Source organism: Excalfactoria chinensis, chromosome 15 (genome assembly GCF_039878825.1).
Source record: "Excalfactoria chinensis isolate bCotChi1 chromosome 15, bCotChi1.hap2, whole genome shotgun sequence".
Taxonomy (NCBI): Eukaryota; Metazoa; Chordata; class Aves; order Galliformes; family Phasianidae; genus Excalfactoria; species Excalfactoria chinensis.
In genome coordinates, this window is record NC_092839.1 from 858,078 (window position 1) to 877,810 (window position 19,733).

A 19,733-nucleotide genomic window follows, 5' to 3' on the forward strand; every position below is an offset into this window, starting at 1 on the left:
AAAAGTGAACAACGGGGACCCTTCTCTTGAGTGTAGTGTCTGACTCAGTTGGTAAAGCAAAAAGTTTGCTCCTGTAGCATCTTGCTGCTTTTACAGCGCTGCTCTCTGCAGTCTGCTGAGGATGGCATTTCTCAAGGTGCTTCCCATCTCCAGTGGCTGTTCCCTTTGTTTGAGCTGTTCATGTGGCTGAAGGATCGGTGAGGTGAGCACCCTCTGTGTTGGGCTGGTGCCCAGCAGTGATGTGAGAACCCTCTTCTCAATAAGTGATCTCACTTGCTGAAATCTCAGTTTATACAGTGTACAAAACCAGAGTAGGTGGGAGGGCAAGGAGTGCTTTTTAGCTCAAGGAAACTTTCCCTTCCCTGCCATAGAGCTGAGGAAAGCTCAAGTTTTGGACACAAAGCCTGCACAGAAATGCAGGCTGTTGCAATATAAAGCACATCAAGGTGCTGGAACCACAGAGCTGGAGAAAGATGGATGCTTCTCTTTCGAGTACCTTCTCCAGTCTTTGACCTGGTAGCGGTGCATGTGACCCTGGCGGTGAGATAGAGTGTAATTCCAGAAAAGGCACCGAGCTGCTGACTATTTTGATGTCTTCAGATCTCTTGTTGTTTTTGTGCTTTTCTCACTGTTAGCTCAGTTTGGGTTTTGTGCTTCTGCTTGATGGCTGACCTTTTGTTGCTGCTTATAAAACCCTTGCAGTCCTCTGGGGGCTGCAGATATACGGGATGCAAGTCAGTCAGAGCAGGCTGCTCAGGGCAGAGTTATTGCTTCAGCCAGTCCATGCCCTCCATCTGGCTTGGAGCCTACACCAGCATTTGTCAGACCTCTCTGTGAGCTTCTTAACTCACTGACCTGGCAGAAATCTAACAAAATCAGATTAATAAAAAAAAAACAAAACAAAAAAACCAGAAGCTGGGTAGTTTGGATAGCTTCCTGCCAGGTCAGTGAGTTAAAGCTGCTTATGGCAGAGCCCTGCTTTCCATGGCAGCCAGCCAGTCGGTCCGCTTGGATGTGGGGTGCTGCAGGCTGCAGCTGCTTTGACCCTCTCTGGGCAATCCCAGGAGCTTGCTGCTCCCAGCAGTGCTCCTGATGGGCAGCCTGGGCCTCCTTCTAAAGCTGCCAGATGTGGCAGAGGGCTGATTCACACCAGCTAATTTTCTGAACACTAGAATGAGGGCTGCTGCTGTGGCCGTGAGGGTACCACTGCAGCACAAAGCAGGACATGTCCCATCTGTAGCAGAGCAGCTCGGGACACCAAGAAAAGGCAGCAAAAGGCAGAGACTTGTGCTGGAGAACTTCACTGCACATGCAGTGCAGTCAGCTTGTTGCTGCTTGCTGGGCACCCTGGCTTTTCCATGTGTGCAGTGCGACAGCAGCATGCAAGTGAAACCCAGCAGTTCTCTCAGGATGGGGGCAGCCAGAGGTGGTTTGCACTGCAGGAAGGATTGCAGGACAGAAAGTCAGGCTGCACAGCCAAGCAGGGAGAAGACTTTGGGCTCCTTTGGGCTCCTTTGGGCTCCGTTGGGCTCCTTTGGGCTCCTTTGGGTAGTGTTGCTCTGGCAGCTTGCTCTTGCTGCCACAATTCTGAGGCAAGGGGCGAGGCTCTCATTCAGTGCCCTGGGTGCCAGCGTCCCAGGCAGCCAGTGGCTGGGGCTGCAGAGCTGGGCTCTTGCTGCTCTCTGGTGTTCTGCAGTTTCAGAATCCTCAGGTGCATGGTCCACAGGGCCTGGGGCTGCTGGCAGCCTCCCTGGCATCACTGTCCCCTCAGCTGCCCTTCAGCACACCAATCCCAGCGGTGTGGGCTGGAAGCACGCTGAGCAGAGGCTTCTGGGCTGTAACAGGGAGAGGGATGCCAGCTGGGGAGTGAAGGGCACTCCGTGACTGTGGAAAAGGAGCTGCTTTCATGATAGTGTGGACAGACAGATTGACAGATGACACTGAGCCTCCCTTACTGTGCAGCAACATCACCCACTGAGATGAGATCTTGTGCACAGTGCCAAACCCTTCACATATCTGTACAAAGGCAACCTGTTCCTGGCAGTGGTTGTGGAAAGACAGAGGTCTGACAAAGTTGCCGACATGGACAGAGCAGCAGTGGTAAAATGTGGATGAGACACTTGCTGCTGGTGGTCCCATAGCACAGCCAGTACACATAATGCTGAGGCTGCTTCTTCTCTCTCTGCAGGAGCATGACATTGAGACAGCTTTTGGAGTGGTCCATGTCACCATGCGAGGCACACCCAAGGGGAACAGACCTGTCATCCTCACATACCATGACATAGGCCTCAACCGTAAGCCCATGCATTCCCAGGACTCTGAAAAAGTGTTTGTTTGTTATTGTACTTGTTTTATCATTTGAATATGGGGAGCACTGGGACTGGCCTGGAGCTGAGATGGGACAGATTATTCCAGGGTGCAAAGATAAAGGTCTGCTTGAGTGGCATGCTCCTGTCCTCCAACAGCCCGCAATAGATGGGGCTGGAGTGGAAGTGGATCCACCATGCTACAGTGCTCTGGCTGACTTGGAGCACTGTTTGATAGAGCTGCTCACCTTGAGTCTGTCGTGAGGTATCAATTCCCCTGAACAGTGGGAGGTGAGAATGTCCCTTCTCTAAAGGGAATGCACCGTGAATGCCCAAGCACTGCAAGGCATACATGCTGGCTGTTGTTTGCTTGTTGTGCCCTCAATTGTGGCAGTTATTTTGCTAGGACTCGCTGCATACAGTCAGTGGGGCAGAGCAGCATTGTCACCCAGCATCCCATCCCACGGGCTTAGCATGGAAGTTGGGCCCGTGCAGGCGTGTGCCATTATGTTTGGATGACAGTTAAACTTCGTCAGGGAATGCCTCATGTCTTTTATTTTCCTTTTCTTTTGCAGACAAGTCCTGTTTCAATGCATTCTTTAACTTTGAAGACATGCAGGAGATCACTCACCATTTTGCTGTGTGCCACGTGGATGCTCCAGGCCAGCAGGAAGGAGCCCCCCCCTTCCCATCTGGGTATGAGCTCTGTGGAGATGCTTATAGTTCCAGACATGGGCTATAATGTCTGGGCTGTGGTAGAACCTAGTTTAAGCCAACTGGGACTGCTCAGGCTGGGCATGGTGGGAGGCAACTTTCAGGAGCAGAGGAAGTAGGAAGATGAGGAAGCTTCCAGAGAGATTTGCAAGGGACTCTCCTGTTGCTATGGCCCTCACTAGTGGAAGCACTGGCATTAGCTCTGTGACTTGAGCACACTGCAGTCTAGCTGGCATTCCTTGCTCTGTCTGTCCATCCTCCCACAGATGCCTGACTGCCTAAATAGAGCTTTCTGTTAGTCTTGCTTTGAGGGCTGGGATCCATGTTGCTGCCTGGACTACAGTATCATTGTAGAATAATCACCTATATTGGGTAGAATTGGGAAGTGACCTCTGATGAGCTGTGTTTGAAGGTGCTTTGATTTTAGCCTCTCTTGGTTCTCAGGTACCAGTATCCCACTATGGATGAACTGGCTGAAATGTTGCCTGCGGTTCTGACACACCTGAAGTAAGTCTGAAAAGAATCAGAGTGAGCCAGTTGGTTGCAACCATTCCAGCACCTCCCTCTTTCAATGCTTGAAGTATCTGGTATGCCCACTGAGCACCTCCTAACCTGTGTAACTCTGTCTGGTTCTTATGCTGAGATCATTGTCTGCCACATGAGATGACTTATGGCCACTGAATCATTGCTGGGTCATTTTGAAAATGAACCATAAGTGAACAGCTGGATACAGAGGAGGGAAAAAGCTTTGCCTTTTGGGATGCTTCAGCTGTGAGCTTAAATTAGTCTTACTGATGGTAAAATGCCTATATTTCAGCCTGAAAAGCTTCATTGGGATTGGGCTGGGAGCTGGTGCTTATGTCCTCAGCAGGTGTGCTGTAAGTATCTCTTCATTACTTGTGGCTTATATGAGCTGGGATCTTTACTTAACAAACAGACTACTTGTGGGGCACGGGCAAGGTAGTGATAATTACAGCAGGCATGCAGGGAGCTCTGTGAGGGCTTCTCCAAATCAAGATGGTTAAACTGAGGCTATGTCAGGTATGGAAAGATAGTAATGTGATGTCTTTGAGTCAACAGAAGCCATCCTGGTTGCTAGAAATGCCAAGCCCAAGAATGATCGGTTGTAAACAAAACACTGAAGGTAGCAGTGTCTTTACAAATACCTTCTGGCTGCACTACTGTGGGAGCACCAAACGGTTGATCTGATGATGTGCTGTGGACTAGCACAGATGATGAGTGTGCTTTTTCAGTGAAAAGGGAGAGAATTTAACACACTACCTTTAGCAAAGGAGTACAGTGCCTTTGTGTTGTTACTTACTTGACGTTTTTCTCTGGTGGAGTACTTGTGAGTATATAAAATCAGTGGACATGGCCAAGGAATTTACCTGAGTCAGTCAGGGATAGTTTTAAAAGCAGTCACTGCACTGGAACATTCTCAGTAATGTTTGCTTGAATTTGTTGAGTGCAGAGTTGCTCATGGTTTAGGCCACTTATTGCTTCTTAAAGCTGCGTGCAGATGCCCCTCCTCCAAAAAAATCTGTGCTTCCCGTTTCCTGGAGTCAGGATTTTGTTAGGGGAGAACCTAGTTCAGAGTGAGTCACTGGTGTTTGCTTTCCCTTACTTTTTGTATCTTTTGTAATGACGAGTCTTAATTAAGAGATCACTCAAATGTGTGGCTCAGTGAAGTGTCAGAAAGCCCTTGTCGTGCTGTGTGGATTGCAAGCCGTTTGCTTCTGGTGCTCACCTGTGCACTGCAACAAAGCTTCAGTAAAAGTTCAGCCTTTGAGTGAGCCTAGAGCTTGAAGCTTTCCGCTTCTGTTTGATGGGTTTTGTGTTCACAAGCAGTTCCTAAAGTATTTGAGACTGTAGGGTTCAGGGATGGCAGGATGGAGCGGGAGGAGGGGCATTTTGCCTTGCCTTCCTCTTGCAAGAAATTTCTCAGCTGATGCACCTCCCAGTGTGGCTTAAGCCATCCTTCTGAGTGTGCTTGTGCTCTCTTCCCACAGCTCAGCCACCCAGACCTGGTGGAGGGACTGGTGCTTATTAATGTTGATCCATGTGCAAAGGGCTGGATTGACTGGGCAGCATCCAAGGTGAGATTTTCCAGCCCCTACATACCTTCTCTCCATAGTGCTTAATGAACAGTATATAGAGTAAGAAAGGGACTGAGTACAGGAATTTTATGGCCAAAACTGCAAGATCTCATTTCTTTCCCTGGTGTGTTCTTGGTCTGGGTGTAGCAGGACCTACACCATAGAAGCATGAGTGGGCATGATCATGTGTGAGTGAGTAATTCTGGTAAACTACAGGAAGATGAGTTGCTGCTGAGCACTGATCTTTCCTCTGATTTAGTACTTGTGCTTTCAGGATTCATCTAGCTGAGTCTGAGTCTTTTAATAATTCTGTTATGCTAGCTACCTACAATTGTTCAAAGTTTCCATATTTCTGGAGAGCTGTCTGTTGTGTGTGCTTCTTTGGAGCCTTGTGGGCCCATCCCAAACCTCAGGCATTTGTTTCTCATATCCCTTGAAAAGTTTTCTTTGTTATTCTCTTTATTCTGAGGAGCTGCTTTGAAAGTTGTAATGAAACAGCATTTTCCAGTACTCTGCCTCATTCATTCTCACTTTTCAGTTTTCAGGCTGGACAACCAACATAGTTGATATTGTCTTGGCACATCACTTTGGACATGTAAGTAACCAGCAGGTGTTAATGTTGCCCCTGCAGCCACACATGGACCTCTAACTCCTGGATGTACCTGCTCTGAAGAAACCCTGGTCCATCAGACAAGGGTTACCATAGACAGTGGTATCTTCTCTATGTGGCAAGCTTGCACCAGGGTTTTGCATGCTGAGGGGAACAGGTACATCCTCAAAATTGCACTAATCTGGCTGTCTCCAGACTCCAGATGTGGCCAAGGAAGCAGTGCCCCACACCATCAGTGCTGCAGAACATCTTCCTTTGAGCTGCCCAGGGAAGTGTCTGCAGAAACATGTGGAAGACTGTACTGTGTAGCCAGTGTGGAGGTATTTGGGCTGTAGGCAGAGGGCAGATTGGTTGGGGATTGACAGGGGTTATTGTATGTGTCCAGAACTGCTGCATTGTCCTCTTTCCCTTCAGTTACAACAGAGTCAAAATAGCCCCTTTGGAAGACTTTGGCTACAACAATGCCTTCCATTTGGGGTTTGCTGGCTCCCAGTCAGCAAGCTTGCTGGGAAATGGAAAGGATCCATGCCTCATGCACATAGCATGTGACCTGCAGCAAGTCAATCCTTAACCTGAAGGACCTGTGATATCACACATCGGCAATGAAAGGAGGCTCTTGGCCTCCTCCTGCTTTGAGCACATAGTTTTCTTATCCCCTCCTTATTTATACTGGTTCCTATCATATTGGAATGCAGTTTTTTCACTGAATTGGGTGTTTGGATGAGAATTTCCTTTGGTCCCAATCCTGGCACTTACCTCTAAAGCTTTGCTTCTAACGTAAAACTTTGCTTACTAAACGTAAGTGGAAAACCTTCCTAAAGCAGGATGGTTTGTACCTTTGTAAGCATTGTTGAAGCTTAGGTGCTGGCTTATACCATCTGAAGATACTTTCATACACCTGCAGCAGCACATGGGCTGCCATTTGTGAAGATATGATCACATTACCAAAACATTGCACTTAGCATTCCGTTCCACTCGATGCAGCCAAGATACCAGTGCAGCCTGGAGTCACTGCCCTGTGGGCTGAGCAGTGTGTATGGAGACAGTTCAGCAGCAGCATTTCTATGAATATAATTTCTTATGAATTATTTTTATGTGTGAAAAAATGTGTTCCTTTCAGTTCTTTTGCTTTTATACAGGAGGAGCTGCAGGCAAATCTAGATTTGATCCAAACATACCGGCTTCATATCGCACAGGACATTAACCAAGATAACCTTCAGCTGTTTCTCACCTCATACAACAGGTACAGGATACTTCTTTGCCTGCTAGATTCGGAATTGTTCCTATACCCATCCTGCTCAGTAGATTTGTTACAATATATATTATTCTTCTGGAGGTTTTTCTGTGGGAAGCTCTGTCCTAAGTGTAGCCCTTCAGCAGTTATCAGAAGCCAAGCTCAGCCTCTTGCCTGGATGACCCTTTCTCTCCTCTTTGGATCTTCTCTCAAGGCATACAGCAAATTTGCCACAGATCCCATTTTCTGGCAACGGAGGCTCGAGCTCATGGCATGACAGAGAGAGTGGTTTTCTGTTGCTGGGGTGCTGGAGCCAGCACATATGATTGTTTTGAATGTCCCCACTGTAAGCCTCTGCTGATCTGATGTATTGTTCTGTTTTGTCCTCCAGTCGCAGAGACCTGGAAATTGAGAGACCGGTGATTGGTGTCAATGAAAATACAGCAAAAACACTCAAGTAAGTTACTGTTAAGCAGCCTGGTTGGTTACCATGCAGTCCCTTCAACAGAAAAAGTGTTACTGTTTCTTAGCAAGAGCCCCTCTAGCTAAAGTGCTGGGAAGGCAATCACAAGCTTTGGTGTGGTCCTGTCAGCCAGAGAGGCAGAGAGGTGTCTGGAAGCCCTTTCAGTAAAAACATGATAAGATTCCCCAGAATGTGAGCTCAGAGGAGTAACATATCCACCCAGCAGTCACTGTATTTGCTGAACCTTACTTTGATTATTTTGCATGAAAAATGAAGCAGGTTTTCATTTGCTGCTGCTGCTGCCTGTGTTCCCCTGTCCCTGCTCTGCCCCAAAAAGTTGCCTGCACAATTCTTATAGAGGTGGCAATGAAGGCATGGAGAGGGTGTGGTAGTTCCCACTTTGGCAGTGCCTCATCAGTCACAGAGCAGATATTCTGTGCGTTGTCCAGCTGAGAAGGAACAGGCGCTGGAGAATTAGTGGTTACCGGTACAGGGGATGTATAAATAAATTTTCAAGTTCCAAGCAAGAAAGCAAAGGGGGAAACCACCTCCGGTGTGTAGAGCACATTGAAGGCTGCAAATTGCAGTGCTGAGGCAGGATGCTTGGGCTGGGCTAGAGACTGCTGCACGGGTTCTGTCATGTGGACTTCTGCTCCTGTCAGTTCCAGCAGATGCTTTAGGCATCCACAGACAAACCCACTAGATCTTGGTTAACCTGAAAGAGGTGGATTTCCCTGCTTGGTCCCTGCTCTGTCATGCAGCTGCACATCACAGAGCACTGTCCACTGAAGTGACTGACGCGGATCTGCAAACTCATTTCCTGTGAAAGCTGTGGTCTCTTTGCTTCTAGACTGCCTTATAAGCCCTCAGGTTCCCAGCCCTTGGAGGTACTTGACTAGTACTGAGGTCTGATACGCTTAGTATAAGTTTTACTATCTGGTCCACCAGGGTCCCTAAACCTGTCTCATGTAAATGAACAATACACGTATAAACTTGCAGCCACTCAATCGGTGGCCTCCTGCACATTTTAGACATTCATTGTTAACCCTTCTTGAATTACAGCATGTACCAAAAATGAGCATGAAATTGCAGATTTGCCAACAGAGGCTTTAATGTCATATTTTTCAATATAAGTTCCCAGCATCTTTTATGTTTCTTTAATAAATATGAACCAAAAAAGGTGCTGACCAGTAGTAATGCCTCAGAGGCATTACACTCTGTTGGATGAGATCATTCTTAAATTGCTAATGTTCAGGCACTCATTCCAGACAGCACACTCCCTCTGCTGTCTAGGAGGGTGCTTCTACCAGCTGGAGGTCCATATTTTAACACATGTGAAGCAGCAGTGATAGTTGGTGTGCATGGAGTGGATGTGCAAGCCGTGGAGGTTTTGGTGAAAACAGAAAGCCATGCTATGGTGACATGCAGGGATTTTGCTTAGCATTGTTAACATTGCATAAGGCTGTTGGTACGCAGACCTCAGCCTTCTGAGAAGTCCCTTGGAAGCAATGTAGGTAATGTTTCTGTTTGGGGTTTTACCAGGTGCCCTGCCTTGCTAGTGGTTGGTGACAACTCGCCTGCCGTGGAAGCAGTGGTACGTATGCACAAACACTTCCCTCACATGATATTAAACCCAGAGAACAATTGGCAAACCAGTTTACCCAGCAGTGCTTTCACCATGCCCAGAACTAGCCACAAAAAGTCTCTCTTTATCCAAAGTTCTTTTTTGCCCCCACAGCTATTGAAAACTCTCAGCCATTGGTGGGTGAGCTGAGGCTGAGAAGACCTGACAGCCCTGCAGGGCTGCTCTGATCTGAGTAATAAGAGTCCTTGTGCCCCACGTCTCACTTAGCAAGCATTGCAGACCCCTCTCAGGAACTCGTATGTTTCCCTGAGATCTTCCAGGATGCTGCCTGGAGTTCAGTTTTCAATTCATGAGTTGCTGTTCTCTTGCTGTTGTGCTGGGGCTACTTGAGGTTTAAAGAGAAGCCGCTGTGGGGAGAAACATAGAGTTCTGCAAGAACACCGTGTCAACAGCCAGTAGCTTCTCCTTCCTGTTGTTATCTGTGAAGTCACCAATAACCACTTCCTTCCCAGCACAATTACAGATGTGGCATGGCCCAGTGCAGAGGGGTTGTGGTGCCCTTTAGCAAGAGATTGTGGGGAGGCCAGGGCCTTGTGAACAAGAGGAGTTTACTTAAGAAACTTGGAGAAATTATCTAAAGCAGTAGCTCAGATCTGAGAGCTGTGCATGGAGAACTGCTGCAGGGCCTTCTCTGGTCATGGCCTCCTGCCTTTTCACCAGTCTGGAATGTACAATGTACTTTCTCAAAGTTTCACCTCTGCTGGGAAGGTGTCCCTAAGGATTCTCATTGCCTCCCAGCTACAGCTGACAGAGGGGATAGGGTCTTCTGGATCTCCTGCTCTAGAGCTGCTGTTCCTATAGGTCCCCACTTATTCACTGTTGACAGCAGGACTACACAGAGGAGGTGACCATTGCCTCCTTGCCTGCCTGGAGAATTATCATCTCCCTCTGTGCTGCAAGGTTCAGAAGTCTGTTTCTCTTCCAGTCTTGCTGTCAGAGCCCAGCAGAGTCAGATTTGGGGGATGCTTTCCCATTAATTCACATCCCCATCTCTCAGAACACTGATGTTCTTTGCCACAAGGTTCACTTGGATTAGAAGACCTGCCTTTCCTCCCTGCATCTTCATTCACTGTTCCTTTCCTACCTACTATCTGCTTCCTTTCTGGCCCTGGAGAAGCTCCCATTGCTGAAGAAATTCATTGCCTCTAGTGGTACAGCTGCTCCACATTTTTCATCTGACTCTTCAAGTTTTCTGTGTTGTATTATATACCTGTTTCCTCCTTTTATTTTAGGTTGAATGCAATTCACGTCTTGACCCAACCAAAACTACCCTTCTGAAGGTGAGTGCTATTCCAGAATCATCCCATCCTGCACAAAGATGTTTTTTGTGATGAGCCAGCACCACTTATGTGTGTGCCTTCTGTGTGTTCAGCTTCAGGAGGTTTCTGGACAACCACTTAGAGCCGTGTTCTTCTCCTGGGTGGAGACAGACTCAGGAGATAAGAGTTTTTCATCAGGGGATCCCTGGTTCCCCGCTTTATGGCCAGCTCTCTGCTATCTTCACCTGAGATTTAATGAGAATTAGCAGAGGTGCCCCGCCTCAACCCTGCTCATTGCCAGCAGCATCACCCCTTTTTATAGCTTTCCACCAGTCTGCCCCATCTTCACCTGTAGTTTCTCAGCGTGTATAGAATTGCAGAACACCAGATGTGGAAAGAGTGGCAGGAGGAGCTGGGCAGATGCTGGGTTATTTCTGGGCTTCTAGAGTATGGGCTGAAGTTGCGTGGTAGTGCAGCATCCAGGATGCTGAGTTCCTTCAGCAGCAAGCCCCCAGAAGACGTAGCACCAGGTCTTGCTTTGGCTTTAGAGGTGAAATGCTAAAAAGGTGCCTAACGTGGCAGTGCAGCGCGGTGGGGTGGGCGGTGCTGGCCCAGTCCTGCAGTTGACCTGGGGTGGGATGAAGACTCAGCATCCTTTTGTTTCCCCTGCAGATGGCTGACTGCGGGGGACTGCCCCAAGTGGTTCAGGTGAGAAACACCTCCCAGCTTTTCTGTGGGATTTGGTTTGTACAAAGCCCTTTGCATTGCTCACCCTAACGCCTCACTTTCTGTTTCCACAGCCTGGCAAGCTGACTGAAGCCTTCAAGTACTTTGTGCAGGGAATGGGCTACAGTAAGTGGCAAACAGTTTTCTGGTTTGGGGCGGGTTTATTCTGAGGGGAACTCAGCCTTTCTGGTCCATCTGAGCCCATTGGCATCTGTGTCCCCACTCATAAGTTAGTGTGATTGCCAGGACATCCATCCATGCTGGAAAATCAGCTACTGCTGACGAGCTGGTAAACCAGAATTGTTCTCCGATGTGTGTTTAATCTGCACTGCTCTTCTTGGTTGGTTGCTGGTGTTGATAAAATGTTGTAAATTCATGTTTGTCACAGTTAGAAGAACTGTGCTTACAAGGACAGCGAAATGTCAGAAATCTTCTGTGCCAGCTTCTCCAAAGGGGAAAGAGTTAGCACAACCTCATGCTTGGGATGGGTACCTGAAGTTCTGCCCTGTGGCTCCTCCCTGTGCGAGTAAACAGAAAACATCAAGTCCTGAGTGTGTCAGGTTGAGACCTCACTTGCCCTTCTATTCCAGAGACTGAGAACTTCAGGAGAAGAGCTCTGTGGTGCACTCAGTCAACTCTGCCTCCATCATAGGCCCACTGGCACAGCTCTGCCTTGCCTGCCAGGGGCCAGGGCTAGAAGGTCCCTTCTGTTGATGGTAGACCTTCAAAAGCTGGAGTCAAAGGAGGGCTGGTTCCGATGACTGAGTTAAGCACAGAACATGGGCACTGTGATACTCCTATTGGCCTGCATGTGGACAGAGATTTTTTGCCAGCTCATGGGTGTCAGGGCTCAAAGAGAGCTGTGTGTAGCTGGCATGAGCATACTGGGACAGTCTTGTTCTCTGAGCCTTGTCCAGAAGAGCCTGACCCTTTAGAGGAAGATGCATTGTGAGAAGGGCCTGTTAATCTCACAAACTTGAGAACATTTCCGTGTTCAAGTCTCTTGTGCTCCAAGTGCCAGTAGAGTCAGCAAATGCCGTCATCAGAGTGGGGGTGTCAGCAGGAGTTTGGGAGTCAGGTCTCTTGCCATCAGGATGTGTAGCACAGGGGAAAGATGAGTGGTCATTTTCTACTTCTGGAATTTGTATCTAGTCCCAGAGCTGTTCTACCAGCTTTGGTTGGCAAGACTGTGCATGAGTGCTGAGTGTGGGCCAGCAGGTCCTCCCCTCAGAGCAGAGCAATAGCTCGGCAGCTTGACACCTCTACAGCTGCACAGACCAGCTCTCCAACAGCTTTTCTTCTTTCTTCTGTGCACTGGCTGAAGTGGTTGGACCTACCCATGCTGATGCTGCAGGTAGAAAGTAAAGCCTTTCTTGTAGCTGGGCGTCCGATGATACCAACTCTAGGAAAGGCAAGAATTTCTGTTCAGCATTCAGAACTGCAGAGTAATAGTGCAGTTTCCCCACGTCAGGAATGTTGTCTCTACTGTGCAGTTGTGTGCTCAGTGGTGGGGAGGTGAGGTTGCCAAGTGTGCTGCAGCTTCCAGCTGACGTAACTGGAGAGGTTTGGGCCAGGTAGATTTTCGGTGAGATGCTCATTAGCAGCTGTTTTCTCACATAGTGGGAGCTGCAGCGTAGCGTGTGAGCTGGGAGTGGAAGGGAAAGCAGGCGGGGATCCCACGAGCAGCGCAGCTGGTAGTCACGCTCTGCAACTAATCGGCTCTTTCCTGTATTCATCCCTCTCCTTGTCTCGTGTTGTTTCCAGTCCCTTATGTGCAGCTCAGCCACCTAAGCACTGAGTCAGGTACCTTCAACTGTGCATCTGCCTTGGCCCAAGTCTGTGTACTGAGTTGAATGATTCTTCGGGTGCCTTGCTCCATCTCAGCATGTCCTGCTGGCCTGCTCTGGGCTAGGCTGATCCATCATACAACGTGTTTGTTATGGTTTTTCCACCTTTCATTTGTATTTTGTTGATTGTTGCATGATTTCAGTTCCGTGGTTTTCTAGAGTGATGAGACTGACTTTCAAAAGGTCACTTGTACAACGGCTGCCTTGGTTTGCACACACTCACCATGACTGCGCCTGCAAATGATCAGTTACCCTTCTGGCATTTGCTCACCTTGGACCTTTTGAAATTGGGCCTTAAACATTTTGCTTTAGACATGCAAAGGCGTAATTTTGGCATTGAAGAGTGAGTTTTCTTCCTGAGGGTATAGCTCTTTCTGTGCTTACCCAGCAACACGTACTTGGCTGACCATGGTACTTGCTCTGAGCCTGTGAGCTTACTCCTTTTGTGAGTCCCGTTTTCTCTTGTTTTCTCTTGCAGTTCCAGCAGCTAGTATGACCAGGCTGATGCGCTCTCGTACTCACTCCTCATCTAGCGTGGGCTCCGGGGAGAGCATCCGCAGCCGTTCTCATGTCAGCAACCATGGTGATGGCAGTGCTGGAACCCCAGATGGAATTGATCTCCAGGACGCACCTCAAACCATGGAAGTATCCTGTTAAGCAGGAGACCCTCTTCTGGATTCAGACACTCGCCCCACTGAACCCACTCAGAATCCAGCATTTCATACAACGTGGCATTAACTGTTCTCTCTAACTTGTGCATGCCCATCTGAGCTGCCACCTCCTTAGTAGTCTGTACTTGGCATTACTTTGGTCCTTTCTGTATGCCCTTGGTATCAGAGCTTCTTTACAACCCGTTTAACATTCTGCAGTCTTAGTAAATCACATTACTGTACGTGCTGATACCATCTCCTGTCTGTGCTGTGTATCGATGCAGATGACAGCCATTGTCTCCCCTGTTCATTTATATATAATTTCTGTGGCTTTGTGAGGTTTTAGAATTGCTTTCTAGTTGTGCTTCTGCTAAAGGACCCTTGTGGTGCAGTTGGAAATAGCATCTGCGGGACACGGGAAAGCAAGACCATGATGATGTGATGCTTGAGGCACTGGAGGCAGAGCTGTGCCTGGAGCACGGAGCCCACCGGGAGGTCTTTGTGTTCCCAGGACTTGTGGCCTGCCAACCAACACTCAGAAATGCTGCCGTGGTCTCATGTCTGTGTGTGTGTGTTAAGAAGGAGCAGTGATTTCTTACCCGAGCCTCCCGAAAGGGCAAAGCAATTAACAAGTGAACGAACGCTAACCGAGGTGCACTGTTCATCAGAGTACAAGGGATTGAAGTGCAGCAGCTCTGGCCCCCAGGCTGCCCCTCCTGCAGGGAGCCGAGTGCAGTGAAGGCGCAGCCGCAGTTCTGCCCTGGCACAGGGGGAATCTTTAGCATCAGGTAGGCTGTGAAATGGGCAGCAGTGCTCCTCAGCATCCAGAGATGCCCAAATCTCCTGCACTGCCAATTCTGTCTCTCGCTGCTGCCGTCCCCGGGCAAGGTGTCTGCACAGGGACTTCGCTGAGGCTCAGGCAATGCCAGTGAATGCCAATGACTGCTGTGGGCCGTGTCTGTGTGACTCGGGCCAGCAGTTGAGCAGTGAATGCCTTTGTGCAGGTACTGCTTGTCGTCTTCGTGGAATTCACAGCTCTGCTGCCTTTTTGCATCTGTCTGGGTCACAGGGAGCAGGAGGGAAATGCCTGCAGTGTGCCAGGGTCCGGCTGCTAATGGGAGGAAAGGGATGCGTGGTCAGGACGAGCAAAACATCTGTACTTAGCAGGTGAGCAGTCCTGACTCACTGGGAGGCAGCTCCCCCGAGGGTCACGTCGTGTTCTGCTCCATTTCAGGTAGGGAATGGGACCGGGAAGCTCTGCCTGAGGGGGACTTTGTACCAGTTATTAAATAAAGCTACAACTGAGTTTCATTGTTACCCTGCCTGCTCGCCTTGTTTCTCTTGGCGGGGCCTGCGCTGCAGCCGGATCTCGCTGCGAGCAGCCCGTCCTGGCGGGGCAGCGCCGGCCCTCGTGGGGCTGTCCTGGGGCTGGGATGTCTGCGGGCAGCGCTGCGGTTTGTGCCGGACTGCGGAGAGGAACCTCCGGCTCTGACTGATCTTCGGGGGCGGTTTGCCGCGCGGAGTTGCCTCCAGAGGCAGGAGGTGCCCCGGGCTGTCTGCCCTGCCCACAGTTGTGCTGCCAAACAAAGCAGCGGGTGCTGCAGGACGCGGTGCCGGCCCTGCTGGCTGCTCGGGGTGAGTGCGCCCAGCCAGGTGTGCGCAGCGCGGTGCTGAGAACAGCCGTTCAGCTTCTGCCTCTCAGATCCAGTTTCTGCTCTCGAGATGACAGTTTGTGCTCACGGGGGGTATCTGGGGCTGAGAAGCGGTGAAGCTGTTGGTCTCAGGTTCGTTCTGGTGCTGCAGCTCTGCCCGGGGTGGGCTCCGGTTCACACCTGGGGAACTCCCACTGACATGCAGCGTTTGCCAGAAGTACAGACTGTCTGCAAGGGGGGAGGGCAGGCCGAGCCCTCGGGTGCCAGGTGAAATTAATCGCTGCTAATTGCAACTGCTGGGTGCGTTGAGGGGAGCTGCAGCAGGTGGCTGCACGTAGAAGTGATTCCTCCTTGAGTTCCCTTAAGAAAATACAGAGCGAAGGGAACACAAACACAGCGTTAAAATGGCAACGAAATGAGTCAGAGGAAACAAACCCGGGGCTGCGCGGGATGGAGCCCAGCGGAGCGAGCGGGTGAGATTTCGGCATTTTGAGAGGGACGTGAGGAAGGACGGAGCTTTGCTGCCGGGGCTCCGCAGGGCCGTGCGGTGGATCCCGGGCCGCGCTGCCTCTTCCCTGCGCTGCCGGGCACCGCTCCGTGCCGGGGGCAGCCGGGAGGCGCAGCCGCCGAGCCGCTCGTTGGGCTCACGCCGCCTGGCCTCGCTCCGTTTGGGCGGCCGGGGCTTTCCTTCTACCTGAGCCGTGGGAGCGCCGCAGCCCCGGGGCGGGAGGTGGAGAAGGACGGGCCGTCCGCGGGGGCTCTCGAGACGCAGCAGCGATACCGGTGACGGCTTCGAGGAGGAAGTCGGGGCGGCCACAGCAGCTCCTTCCCCCCAGCGCAGCCGTTACCGCAATTCCTGGAGCGGCCGATAGCGGCGGGTGCGGAGCGCTTCTCCTCTGCCGCACCTGAGGCTGCAAAGCGCTCCCGGGTCACGGCGCGTCCCGGACCGACCCGCGGGTTCCTCTCCGCCTCTTCGGTCGCAGCAGCGGGGAGGCCGCGCGCTGCCGCATCAGCTCGGCGCTCAGCCCGGCCCCGCGTGGCGGCCGCTTTCGCGTGCGCCGTTCTTCTTCCGTGCGCGCTTCACACCGACGCGGCGGTTTTGCGATCGACCAGAAGCTGCCAGAGCAGCACGAGCGGCGGCAGGATGTGAGCGCGGCCGGGAGCAGAGAGAAGCGCCGGGAGCAGCGGGAGCCGCCCGCGCTTTGCCGACGGCCGCGCCGGAGGGGGCTGCGCTGCGCGGCGGCGCCGAGCGAGAAGGAGGAGCCCGCTCAGCCGCGTCCGTCGCGGGGGGAGCCGCAGCCGCAGGTGTCCCGGCGGAGCCCGGCCTCGTCGCTTCGCACCGCTGCGAGCCCCGCGCCCAAACGCCGGGATGCTCGGAGCCCGGCCGGCCCTGAGGAGCCCGGCGCGATGGCGGTGAGCGGCAGGTAGGAGGGTGACCCGGCCGGGTGACGGCGGGAAGCTCGGGCTCGGCCCGCGGGGTCGGGTCGGTCGAGTCACGCGCGGCTTCGGCTGTGCCTCCCCACGGGCGAGGAGCCCACGCGCAGCGCTGCGCGCTGAAGGGAAGCGGGCCGCGCTGCTCCGCTCGGCGCTGGCGGCTCAGAGCAGCGGGCGGCCCGACGGCCCGGCACGTCCCGGGACGGGGTAGGGTGGCGGTGCTGAGCGCGGCTCCAGGCGGGGCCCTGGGGCCGCCCGTCCCCGGGGCTCCCCGCCCGCCGCGTCTCCCCGGGGGCCGTTCCGGAGCCGAGGCCGTTTCCTCGAAGGGCTCCCGGGGGAGATCGGCCCCGTCCCGGCGTTCCGCGTGCCCCGCTCGGCTCGGATTCTCCGTGCCGGGGACGAGATGCTGACTCTGCTTTGGGATGGGAGCCCGCAGCCTTGAGCCTGATGTGGGCACCGTGTGGTGTGCGTGGCTGCGGGTCCCGGCCCCTCCGCCCTCTGCCACGGGTGCAGCCGGGGCCGGGCCGAGCCCCGTTCTTCCCTTCCAGCCGGCAGGGCCCGCGGGCGGGGGCCGGGGCTGCGTGCTGACGGCTCAGAGAGGCGAGGGATGGGGATCCTGCCCAGCCGGGAGAAGCCGCTCAGCGCCGCACCGTTGGCCGCCATCCCCGCGCCGTCCCCGCTGCCCACACAGGCAGCCCCGGGCGGATTCCAGGCGCTGGCACTCTGCGATTTCCCCTCCGGCGCGGGCGCTGTGCTGAGGATGGGCGAGCAGCTCCGCGTCCTCTCTGAGTAAGTCCCGCACCGAGCGGCACTGCTGGCGCCCGTCCTGGGGATCCCCCCCACCGACAGCCGCGGGACATCGCGTCCCCCTTCCCCGCAGGGACGGGGAGTGGTGGCTGGTGGCATCCCAGGTGTCGGGCAAGGAGTGCCTCATACCCAGCAGCTGCGTGGCCAAAGTGCGGCACAGGTGGGTGTCAGCCCGGGGTGACGTAGGGGGCAGAGCGGTGGGCTGTGGGGCTCAGCCGGGACACCCCGAACTCGTGGACGAACCGCAGCCGCTGCACCTCCCGGCCCGGTGCTGGCACTGGAGCTGAGCTCAGGGACGCGGCAACGGCGTCCCGGTCCCGCCGCCCCACACCTGCGGCCTCATCGGCCGGCGGGCGTTTCTGCGGGGCCGCCGACCTGTCCCCGTCTCTGTCCCCATCCCCGGGACGGGAGGTAGCGCAGCCCTCAGCCCCGCCCGCTGCCGTGCAGGTGGCTGTACGAGGGCGTCAGCCGGGAGAAAGCGGAGGAGCTGCTGCTGCAGCCGGGAAACCGCAGCGGAGCCTTCCTGATCCGCGAGAGTCAGACCCGGAGAGGTGAGCGCAGCGCCGGGGGGGGTTGGGACGGGCAGCCACAGCGTGAGCGGGGTCGGGCACGGGCAGGATCTGTGGGCCGGGGCAGGACAGCAGCGTCCGGCCGTTTCACAGCGGACAGAGCGGAGCCCCTGAGAGCAGCCCCGCAACCCGCCCGCACGTTGGCCCAGCGCCGTGCGCCCTCCTCGGTGTAAGGCGTTTCCCAGCCCCTCCACAGCACGTGCCAAGAGCCAGGCGCAGAGCGGGGCTGCTCGGCCACCACACCTGGTGGCACCGGGCTGCCCTGCACGGCCGCTTCCTGCTGCTGCTCTGCTCTGTGCTGCGCCTCTTCCTCCGCCGAAGGGCCCCAACAAACCGGCTTCCTGCAGCTGCCGGTTAAGCAGAGCGGTTCAGCCTCAGAGATGAAAGGGGCCCAGCTCGCGGTGCAGAGCCCCACAGCAACGACGAGGGGACCCTGCTGGGCACCCCCCCCCCCGGGCCGGGCCCTTCTCCTGGCAGCTCTGCCGTGCTGCACTCCAACGCTGCCATCCTGGTGCTGCGGCAGCACGGGGAGGGGGAACGGCGGGCAGAGCCCATGCTGACACCCCGTGTCCCTGAGGCGGGCTGCCGGCACTGCGGGCTGGCACCGGGCTGCTGGTGCTCCCACCACGTGGTGCTCCCACCGATAGAAGTGCTGCTGTTGGAGCCGGAGGCTGATGGGGCTGCAGGCTCAACCCACCCCATCCCGCCCCACATCCCCGCAGGCGGTTTCTCGCTGTCGGTGCGGCGCACTGAGCTCGCCTCGTGGGATGCAGTCACACATTACCGCATCCACCGCCTGGAGAACGGCTGGCTCTACATCTCACCCCGCCTCACCTTCCCCAGCCTGCACGACCTGGTGGAGCACTACAGCGGTAAGGAGCTGCGGGCGGACCGGGGGGGCCGCAGGTCGGCGCAGCGCCGCGCTGACGCTGCCGTCCCCACGCAGAGTGCGGGGAGGGTTTGTGCTGCGCCCTCAGGGAGCCCTGCGCCATGGAGGCGGCAAAGGCAGCGCCAGCCCCGGTCCGACCCGCCGTGGTGAAGCAGCCAATGCTCAGCTGGGACAAAATTGACAGGTGTGCGCAGCTGTGGGGTCTGTGCTCCCCCCTGGGGCCGGGAGCTGCGCTCTGACCGCCCCCGTCTGCCCCACAGCTCCGTCCTGCTCTCAGAGGCCGCGGCACCGCCAGGGGGGGAGGAAGAGGAGAACTCCCCCATCAGCCAGGGCCTACGGGAAGCCATCAGCTCCTACCTGCTGCTGACGGACGGTGCGGTCCCAGAGATGGGACTTGGAGGGAAGGAGGCAAAGAGCAGCTGAGGGCACCCAGGTCTGCTCGCAGCCGGGCTCGTGCTCCAGGGCCCGCAGCCCCTCCACACACACGCTGAGCCCACGTCGAGGCGCAGCCCTGCAGCCCCAGGACCCACGGCACATCCACGTGGGGCTCTGAGCAGCACAGCCCGGCCCCTTACAGCCCTCAGCATGACAGGAGCAGCCCTGCCCCACAGCAGCAGCCCTTACCTCACCCCACTGAGATGGGTTTAAAGCTTTAACTCATCCATTAAACAGGACCTTGCAGGACAAACAGCAACACCTGTTTGTAATGTCTTAATTAAGGGTTATGGGGGGGGGTGGAACTTCAGCACCACCACGCTGAGCACATGGAGCAGCCCTGCAGCTCAGGAGGCCTTTGCTATAACCAAAGTTCAGTGGGAGGACTGACCCAATT

The 19,733-nt window shown here is 54.1% G+C and overlaps 2 protein-coding genes across 7 annotated transcripts in view; both read left to right on the plus strand.

Moving 5' to 3' along the window:
• Positions 1–14,867, plus strand: part of NDRG3 (NDRG family member 3) — a 52,813-nt gene extending 37,946 nt beyond the window's left edge. For 2 of the 4 annotated variants that reach the window (XM_072349774.1, XM_072349773.1), the window contains exons 4-17: positions 2,189–2,294; positions 2,882–3,002; positions 3,465–3,527; positions 3,838–3,898; positions 5,030–5,116; positions 5,655–5,711; positions 6,866–6,969; positions 7,352–7,417; positions 8,966–9,017; positions 10,301–10,348; positions 11,000–11,035; positions 11,128–11,179; positions 12,818–12,856; positions 13,379–14,867. In XM_072349774.1, coding sequence (XP_072205875.1) covers positions 2,189–2,294; positions 2,882–3,002; positions 3,465–3,527; positions 3,838–3,898; positions 5,030–5,116; positions 5,655–5,711; positions 6,866–6,969; positions 7,352–7,417; positions 8,966–9,017; positions 10,301–10,348; positions 11,000–11,035; positions 11,128–11,179; positions 12,818–12,856; positions 13,379–13,557 — 1,071 coding nt within the window. In that variant the 3' untranslated portion in view covers positions 13,558–14,867. The remainder of the gene's footprint in view (positions 1–2,188; positions 2,295–2,881; positions 3,003–3,464; positions 3,528–3,837; positions 3,899–5,029; positions 5,117–5,654; positions 5,712–6,865; positions 6,970–7,351; positions 7,418–8,965; positions 9,018–10,300; positions 10,349–10,999; positions 11,036–11,127; positions 11,180–12,817; positions 12,857–13,378) is intronic. The other 2 variants (XM_072349776.1, XM_072349775.1) reach the window with 1 other exon arrangement.
• Positions 14,868–15,601: 734 nt separating this feature from the next.
• On the plus strand, positions 15,602–19,593 carry SLA2 (Src like adaptor 2). 3 transcript variants are annotated; one of them, XM_072350238.1, is made up of 8 exons: positions 15,602–16,080; positions 16,319–16,626; positions 17,150–17,425; positions 17,517–17,603; positions 17,891–17,994; positions 18,735–18,884; positions 18,959–19,085; positions 19,162–19,593. In XM_072350238.1, the coding sequence occupies exons 2-8, from the start codon at positions 16,610–16,612 to the stop codon at positions 19,322–19,324; spliced, it is 924 nt and encodes a 307-aa protein (XP_072206339.1). In that variant the 5' UTR covers positions 15,602–16,080; positions 16,319–16,609; the 3' UTR covers positions 19,325–19,593. The 3 variants fall into 3 exon arrangements, with proteins under 3 accessions (XP_072206339.1, XP_072206338.1, XP_072206340.1); XM_072350237.1 differs by having other exon boundaries at positions 15,602–16,626; XM_072350239.1 differs by having other exon boundaries at positions 15,608–16,626; positions 17,185–17,425.
• The last annotated feature ends 140 nt before the right edge of the window (positions 19,594–19,733 follow it).